General features: G+C 34.1%; 1 protein-coding gene across 1 annotated transcript; it reads right to left on the bottom strand.

The window, feature by feature from the left end:
• Positions 1-233: 233 nt before the first annotated feature.
• Positions 234-8,860, bottom strand: LOC134273107 (sushi, von Willebrand factor type A, EGF and pentraxin domain-containing protein 1-like). The gene is made up of 6 exons (XM_062755286.1): positions 8,718-8,860; positions 6,524-6,611; positions 4,056-4,223; positions 3,452-3,571; positions 3,102-3,207; positions 234-1,250 (listed from the first exon to the last, which is right to left on the bottom strand). The coding sequence occupies exons 1-6, from the start codon at positions 8,763-8,765 to the stop codon at positions 1,019-1,021; spliced, it is 762 nt and encodes a 253-aa protein (XP_062611270.1). The 5' UTR covers positions 8,766-8,860; the 3' UTR covers positions 234-1,018.
• Positions 8,861-9,909: the final 1,049 nt, after the last annotated feature.

Here is a 9,909-nt window from a genome sequence, read left to right as displayed (position 1 = left end):
ACAAAATTCTGTGCAGCGGTGTATATGGATTGCTTTGCATTAGGTGATGGCTATGGATGGAGTCAAAGGGGAACTTAAGACATATATTCTAAAACCTAAGAGTACAATGCAAGTAAAAATTTGTGATTCTTTCCTCTCTCAAGATACAGGATCTGATTTGTAATTTATGTCCATTTGTATTGATTAAAAACAAACTTTTAGGAAAAGTTTTGAAAATATATAGATTTACTTTATAACTAGTCATACATGTATAATAGGAAAAAACTAAAGAAATACATAAAAATGTAAAACAATGAGTATAAAACACTCTGAATAAAATTTCTACCAATCATAACTCCAATTTCACAAAAGATAAGAATATATATTTGATTATAAAATTATATGCGGTATTTGCAACACAAAAATTATATCAGTGATCAATCAAAGTTGAAGCACCTTCACTATCACTAACATGTCAACATTGATTCTTCAATAAAAGCAAGTTTTTTTTTCAGATTTTAATCTGTTTTATGACATGAATGTTCCATATAATTTTGCACAAGTTGAATTTTGAAGTTTTCTAAAGTTATACTGTACATGAAACTCTGAAAAACAATTAAAAACAAATTAAACATGATTTGTCTATGAATTTGATTGTAAACATAACTTTTGATTTAGGTATTGCACAAGAAACAAACTATTGCTTGATACAATAATGTTAGAACTTTTAAAATGTACTTTTAAAAGAAAGAAGTACACTCTGATGAACTTGTGTAGGCTAGAAATCTGCCCTAAAAACATCAACTTTACTTCATTTGTATATTTTGAGTATAAATCTACTCAGGAAGTATAAAAATATCAGTAATCCAAAAGATTTCTTAGTTTAGAGGATGTCTACTATAAACCAACCACTTTTAAAAAACACACATACATGTACAAGGCAGTAATAATGAAAGCACATTTACTCTTTCAGGAGCAATTGTAAAATTTTGATATGTAACTTGATTAATAGATGCAGTTATAGATGGTAGAATGAATGTTAAAGATTATAATCTCCAGGAGCCTCCTGCCATCGATAAGCACTGGTATTATCTTCTTGCTGATACATCCTGTTACGAGTATCGTAGAAGCTGCCATCGTCATAGTTAAAAGAGGGGTTCATTCGGGCATAAGAAACAACTCCTCTCTTGGAGCCGTTGTCATAAAGAGGAGCATTGTAATCATAAGCATATTCCACTGGGTCTTTGGGTGGATATTTAGACTCCTTTGATCTAGAAATATAGAAAAAAGATTGAGGTTATTACAACAGGCATTTTCATCTAAGAACAAGAGGCCCATGGGCCACATCGCTCACCTGAGAAGCCTACACCATTCTGTTCTTTACCAGATTTCCCCCTCGTTATACATAATGCATCCCCACCCTACCCCACTGATCATAATTTAGACATTTTGAAATCTACACTACCCAGTGATCCTTCCATGTGCACCTAAGTTTCATATTTCCTGGCCCAGTGGTTCTTGAGAGGAAGATTTTCAAAGATTTTTCCTATATATTTCTATATAGAACTTTGATTCTCTATTGTGGCCCCGCCCTTCCCCCAGGGGTCATGATTTTTACAATTTCGAATTTACATCGTGTACACTACCCCAGGATGTTTCCACATAAGTTTCAGCTTTTCTGGCCCAGTGGTTCTTGAGAAGAAGATTTTCAAAGATTTTTCCTATATATTTCTATATAGAACTTTGATTCGCCATTGTGGCCCCACCCTTCCCCCTGGGGTCATGATTTGAACAATTTAGAATCTATACTATACCAGGATGCTTCCACATAAGTTTCAGCTTTTTTGGCCTAGTGGTTCTTGAGAAGAAGATTTTCAAAGATTTTTCCTATATATTTCTATGTAAAACTTTGATTCCCCATTGTGGCCCCGCCCTTCCCCCTGGGGTCATGATTTGAACAATTTAGAATCTACACTACCCCAGGATGCTTCCACATAAGTTTTAGCTCTTCTGGCCCAGTGGTTCTTGAGAAGAAGATTTTCAAAGATTTTTCCTATATATTTCTATGTAAAACTTTGATTCCCCATTGCGGCCCTGCCCTTCCCCCTTGGGTCATGATTTGAACAATTTAGAATCTACACTACCTTAGAATGCTTCCACATAAGTTTCAACTTTCCTGGCCCAGTGGTTCTTGAGAAGAAGATTTTTTAATGCCCCCACCCTATTTTTGTCTTTTCTTGATTATCTCCCCTTGTGAGGGGACCTGGCCCTTTATTTTAACAATTTAAATTCCCCAAGGATGCTTTGTACCAAGTTTGGTCAAAATTGGCCCAGTTTTTCTTGAGAAGAAGTCGAAAATGTTAAAAGTTTACAGACGGACAGATAGAAAGACAGCTAGACAGACGGACGGACAACGGACAAAATGTGATCAGCCTTCCGCTCAGGTGAGCTAAAAACAAGATGCGTTTGTGAAACTTTGAAACACTGATACCCCCTCCCATATGGCAACATAGCAAAGTTAAAACTTTCTCAAATGCAAATCAAATATGTTTGTACCATAGTAAGACCTTCTCACAAAATAAAAATACAATTGTGAAATATGAAAGCCCTAGCACCACCTGTTCAAAAGTTATGGCCAAGGTTAAAGTTTTTAAAAAGTAGGTCAAACTCCTGGGTCAAGGTCAAAGTTGTTGGTTTCTAAATAAAGCTCTTGTCATATGTGTATCAGTGTGTCAAACTCCATGGTCAAAAGGTCAAATTTAGTGGTACCCAAAGAAAGGTCTTGCCACAAGAAATACATCTGTGAAATATGAAAGCCATAGCCCTACCCACTCAAAAGTTATTGGCAGTGTTCAAGTTTTTGCAGACAAACACAGACCAATGAATAAGATCATTAACAAAATGTGCTGTTATTTTTCTTAATTTGATTTTTATTCCCTTAAATGAGTATCAATGAAACTAGAGTGGGCTATAGTCTTCGTCCTTGTCTGCCTGTCCCTCTGTTGGTGTGTCTGTCTGTTCCCCTTAGTTTTCTGCACTAAATGCTTGCAGTTATTGAGCTGATGTTTTTAAATAATAAGAAAAGATGTCAATCATTTGTAATTCATAAGTAATGATCTCACCTTTGTAGACACCTAACCAGGCATATAATGACAAGAGCTATGACCATTATTGCAGCCAATCCACCAACTGCCCCTCCTATTATATATGGTGTGTTTGATGTGAATTCTAGAAAGAAAGCAACATTTTGGGTTAAATTAAATAAAAGATAAAATGTTAAAAAAATAAAACCTTCCTTTTCTTGAGAATGTTGTACATTTGTATTTTTTTTTCATATAAATCATTTTTATTTTTAAAGATTTTGATCCTCTTAGTCAGAAACATTGACATGATAATGATTATCCTTTTATCTGCTATCAACCACAAGTGACTATAATATATAAGCACAAGTCTACAATTATAATTGACCTACCACTTTGCTCTCCACATCTGTCTCCTGTGTAACGCTCCTTACATGTACACCATATTGTCACATCATTGGAGTTACATGCTCCTCCATTCTTACAGTAACTTGGATTAGTACTACACTCAGCTGAAATCAAAATTCCTTGTTTTAATATTGTCAAGATGGGTTAATATTTTAATCTACCATATATTCTTAGAAACTGTTGATAGATATTTGTAGTTATTTTTGACCAACTTGTAATAATATACATGTATAAAAAGTATGACAAAACAGAAGTATTCTTATCATATGTTGTGCAAGTACAATTTGTTGCCTGTTCAGAAAATTAAGGATGTTACAAAAATTATACTACCCGGTAATAGTTTGTATATAATGTAGTGATGTTTGCATGGTAATACCTTGTAAAGCATATGACTATGTTTGTCAGGTTCTTCAGACAAAGATTTTCTCTTTACAAATCAGTAGTTAAATAATTGATACCCTAGTTTGGCATAAATTGGCGTACACATGGTTGAAGAGAAAAAAATTGAAAAAATTAATAAATGGACAGACAATTGGATGCGTATACCGGTAGCTTAATTGGGGGACTTAATCAGATCTGGATACTTACACAAACACTGACTCTGTGAATTTGAACCCTCTGATAGAGTATACATTTTCACAGAGCCTGGACATGCTTTACAAGTTGTCTTTCCATTCATATCCTGGTAGAAATTCTTGGAACAGTTTTTACATGTGCCTGTGTTAGTATCATGGTAAGATCCTGCCACACATATCACTGAAATACACCATAAATATTTAGATTTTACATTCAAAAACTTTTAAAAGCAAAGAACAAGTGGTCCATGGGCCTGAATAGTTACTTGAGTATTAAAAGGCACATTTTCCTGATCCAGCCCCAATGTTTATTTTCTCATCTTTTTCTTTGTAAAATGTAAGAGGGCCCAAAGAAGGTGTTTGGTCCAAATGGTAATAATGCGAGATTTGAATACACAGCCTATCACTGTATGGATACTGTCATTACCAACTGAAAAATTTGTAGTCTTGTTGATCACTTTCAATTGAATCAAAAGTAAAAATAAATCATGCTAATTCCCTACTTTTTGAAGTCCATTCTGCAATAGGAGCAATGATTTATTTGCCTGTTCATATTTAAAAAAAAAAAAATTTTCTCCCATTGTAAAAGCATCATGGTTCTTTTATTGATTAAACTTACAATTGGTTTCCTTTACCCAAGGATATGCCTTAATTGTGACAAGTTTTATTAGTGTAATAGCCCTGTGATTCTGGAGATATTGAAAGAGTGTAATAGATAAGATAAATACTGGTCAGCTTAGAAAAACATTCTTTCTGGATTATACAGCATTCTAATAACCAGACATGATTAATCGATCAGATCGGTAATCGATCACTAATCGATTGTAATCGAACACTAATCGATTGATTACTTATGGTCATCGATCACTAATCGATCAAACTCCTCAGGAAGTTTGATCGATAAGTGATCGATTACTTTTTGATCGATAATTGATCGATAACTCTTTTAATACTATAAATTGTAATTATGACCATACATGAGGAACACAAGATTTACAGTTGTTGACTTGTATTGAATTCATATTTGATTAAATACATACATTTTACTCACATCTACTGATTATCATAGTTGTCAAACAAAACGCAAAATAAGATTATGCATTTAACATGTTTAACATAGACATATGGGTTTAACATCAGCTATACTGTCCAGATTTCCTGAGGAGTTTGATCGATTATGCCTAGGTCACATTTAAGCCGATGGTCGGACGACAAAATTTTTTTGGTCTTGTCGGCTGAAAGAACATGATCGGCCGACACAGTATCGGGCGACATGGAGCAGTCACATTATTTCCTAGGGACACCGATGACTTGTATAGATAACACAAAAAAATCTTTTTCTCTAGAAATCAGCAATATTTTTTTCAAAGATCTATATTCAGATAGGTGATGTGAGTAATGTTTGCAAGGTAAAGTGGCAGAATCTTATAAAATTATGACTCAATGTTGAAAATGTGTGCAAAATTTTGTATGGAATGGCATAAAAACGATAAATGGTGCATATCTAAGCAGCAAAGAATACTTAAGATTTCTTCATATCTTACGGATTAATTATTCATGTTATTTACGTTCATAAAATATATATCAATCCATGAATCAAAATTTTGTTTGTGTTATGTATCCCTAATAGGTTAGATATTCACAAGTCGGCCAATCGTCGCCGGATCATCTAGCTTTGAGCTACAGTTTGATTTTATCCGTCGGCCGAAATTTTAAACACCCTTATTGCCCAACGACGGACGACCGACTTAATAAACTGACCGCCGATGGTCGGACGATGATCGAAGGTTGGTCAACAGATAACTTCAATTGAGGAAATCGGCCACCGACGCAGGAAAAATTATAACTTGGACCGATGGACACAAAATTAGTCGGCCGACAAAAAAAGAGGTCAAAATCGGCCAAGACAACGGCCGATGAACTGACGACTGTCACCCGAAGAATCCCGTTTTTGCTTCAAAACCCGTCGGCCGTTGGTCGTTTTTGGAAATGTGACGGGGGTTTAAGTGATCGATGACCATAAGTAATCAATCGATTAGTGTTCGATTACAATCGATTAGTGATCGATTACCGATCTGATCGATTAATCATGTCTGGTTATCAATTGAATAAAATGCCAGACAACCTTCACTCAAAAAAGTTCACTTAGATGAGCTAAAATAAATGTAATAGATGTTACCCAGGAAGCTACAATCAAGTGAAATCATTCATTATACACCAAGAAAAGAAAACTGACAGTCTCAACATAATTTCATCAAACTGATTATACAGTAAAACTTGTCTATAATCCCAACACTACTGGTACCAAACAAAAGTACACAAGTCTAATCAACTGAATTTACTGATAGAAACTTTTCAAAAGTTTATTCATATAAGGCAGGATTTTGGAATGCATAACATACAACTTGGACAAGTTTCAATGTAATCCAAAATAAAATGCTAATGAAATTATCATTCAATGATATTTTTAAAAATACTTGCCACATGTTTCATTGTTGCTTGCAGGAATGGAGCCATCCTCGCATGTTACCATTTTTCCTTCAAACTTAGAATTTGATAATACTGCTCCCTGTAAATGAATACAAGAGACATGTAGGCCACAATGCTTACCTGAGTCACTATGGCCCACCTGATAGCCTACTGTGGCCCCACCTTAAAAAGGGGGTCACAATTTGAACAAACTATGTATACTTATCCAAGGATGGTTATCCCTATGTATAACCGATTGCAGCCCAATGAATTCTACCATGGAGTCATAATTTTAACAAATTTGAATCTTCACTACCAGAGGATACTTTCATATCAATATGATAAATCAAGCCTTTGCTGTTCTTGAGGAGATTTTCTCAAATACATGATTGTATAAATTTCTATACAAATTTTTTTATCATTCTCTGTATTCCCATCCTACCCCTGGTATCATGATTTAAAATAAATTAATCTAAACTACTTGAGAACATGTCTGTATAACTGTCATACCTTTTCTGATCTTGAGAAAAAATTTTCCTTTATATTCCAATGTTTAAACTTTTATCAACTTTCAGTTGCCAAGGTGTCGTGATTTGAACAAACCACTTTTTATCCATTTGCAAATGACTTTAAAACATACAAGGGTTGATCCAAAAGTTCGTGGAATTTCTTCATATTTTATTTATTATTCAGTGGAATTGGTTGAAAATTACAAATGAAAATATAGACACTTGATGAATATTTTAAATTAAAAAACATTTTAAATTTCTTCGATAGTACCTTTATGGCAGTTGCCATAGAAACGGTTGTTTGGAAATGCGGGGGAGACATTAATGCATCTATTATCATTTAAATTCTTAATTCTTGAAATAAGAATTAAACCACCCTTTGTGGTATATAAAACGAAAATTATGTCATTATTACGATTGCTTGATCTTTTATAAACCTTTGTGTGGGAGTTTTACTGATTTTACTGGATATTTTGTTTACAAGTTGATGATTTATTGCTCATCTTTAAGTTGTTAGATAACGTCAAATTTCAGTCAAGTCACACATTTTGTGAAAATCCCGGGATCACTCTATATTAAACACGTATATTATTGACATAGGCTTGGGTAAAATGCATTTTGTTACTGGTTTTCCAGTGGCATAAGAAATTTAAGAAAAATAAAACTTCCATGGACGTTGATAAAAGTTTTGGTCGCCTTTTAGAGGCTCTATTTAAGTTCGTATCCTCCTAGACAAATAAAAGCGATAATGGACGTTATCGGCCGCTGTACTGTTCTTGACATTGCTACTGAAATTGGAACATAATATGGAAAGATGAGTAGTATTATGAAATATATGAATAAAAATGAAGATAAGTTGGTGCGAGAGGATACCCAGGCTTTTCTTGAAAAAAAAAAATAGAGAAAAAGGCAGCATTTTGTAGAATTACGTATTATAATTGGACATTTGGGCGAGATGCTTCTATAACGTGGCGTGACATGTCTAACTTGACGTTACGTCGAAAGTCTCCCCCGGGTTTCCCAACTCTTTATTTTCAGAAAGCTCGTGTGACCTTATTGGTTATTGGAAATTAGTGAAATTTTCCAATATTGTTGCATAATGACTGTTTATTATGAATATGCCTTTTAATTGATTTCATCAAATCACGATAAAATTTTAGAAAGAAATTCCACGAACTTTTGGATCAACCCTCGTATATGGAAGTTTTTGCCGATTTTTAAAAGCTTTTTAATGAGAGATTCTGTAGAAAACATTTCATAATTATAATCTATGTTGAGAGACTATGGTATATGAAAATTTAGCTGTGAGCCTGTGAGGTGTATAAAATATGTGAAATGGAATCGACATATAGGGTGGGACAACAAAACATGCTAATTAAACCACCTCAGACTGAAATTCAAATTCATCGAAAGGACTCCTTGCAAAAGAACCAAGAAGTTATCACTATTAAAGAAGTATCATAAATTTTAAATATCCTCTCATCATTTTTCTTTTGGAAAATGAAAGAAAAAAATTTGATTGGTTAATTGAGTAACCAGCTACTAAAAATTGTTTGGTTTGACAATATCAGTAGAATCAGATGGGCTTTCTTGTTGAAAGAGGAAAATTTTCTGCTTCTAATCAAGTAACAGTTGTATGTTTTTTTTTTTTTTTCTTAAATCTTAACACTGAAATGTTGAATGGAAACACTTTTTACCTCAGGAGTGTATTGTGCTTTGTTAATATCTATATCCTCTTTAAGCATGGTTTCTGTTTGCAGAACTCTTGTTGGCTCATCTTTATCTGTTACAGTTGAGCTGGCAATGGAATAATAGAACAAATCACAGATAACTAATTATTTATCATATTGCTCATCACTTCTGTTACCTCATTTAAGAATATCATCAAAAACATTCGTGCAATACATACTATGTTATCACCTCATAACATAAACTTTTTAGTTGAATGAACTAAAATAAAATGTAAAATAAAAGATTTAATAAGAACAAGAGGCCCAGGGGCCACAGCGCTCACCTGAGCACATCAGGCTTGAATTTACTCCACCCCCCTCCCCCCTCCAGGCGTTCATCATTTGAACAAACTAGAATCTACACTAACAGGAGGATGATTCCATATAAATATCACTAATCATAGCTTTGAAGTACTTGAAAAGAAGATTTTAAAAGGTTTCCCTATATATCCCTATGTAAAACTTGGGTCAGCCATTTTGGCCCCACCCTAGCCCCGGGGGTCATGATTTGAACAAACTTGAATCTACTGTGACCGCCACTCGGGGAGGGTAGGGGTCCACTTGGAACGAGTAGTGCACCCTATTGCACACACGTGCACACCTGGCCTCAACACTGGGTCACGCAGTAACCAATAGACATGGTTACTGTCCTTGACATGAATTTGTCAAGGAGTAAGACATAAGATAAAATGTCTTTACAGTCTTTATTAAAGGAGTAATTTGTACATTATTTACAATCCAAGACTGGGTCTGCCAGCTGCATGCTCTAGCCCTAGCTCCTAACTCTCTTATTGCTAAACTACAACTGCTGCGATTATCTCTTGTTCTTCTTGATAAAATATAATCTTAGCCTTAAGGTAAATTGAGTGATTATTTGATTTACTCAAGATTCTTTGACATCTGTACAATAGATTTATATGGCCAGGTAAAGTGTTAATTACTGTGACACCTATACCGTCTTCAGGGTCACAAAAGATAATTGCACAGGGGATTAACTAAATTGACTTCAAAGAATATAGATAACAATGTACTAGATGTAGTATTTACAAGCCATCTGCTTAACTTAAAACTATAAGGAAATTTGAATCAATTAAATGCTACGATGAATAAAATAGAAAACTGTAGTTTAAATAGAAATATAAATATTGTAATATTTAAA

The sequence above is a fragment of the Saccostrea cucullata genome, unplaced genomic scaffold, assembly GCF_032062105.1.
Source record: "Saccostrea cucullata isolate Sc308-1 unplaced genomic scaffold, CSIRO_AGI_Scuc_v1 ctg8498, whole genome shotgun sequence".
NCBI classification, from domain to species: Eukaryota; Metazoa; Mollusca; class Bivalvia; order Ostreida; family Ostreidae; genus Saccostrea; species Saccostrea cuccullata.
This window is presented reverse-complemented; position numbering and strand designations above follow the sequence as displayed.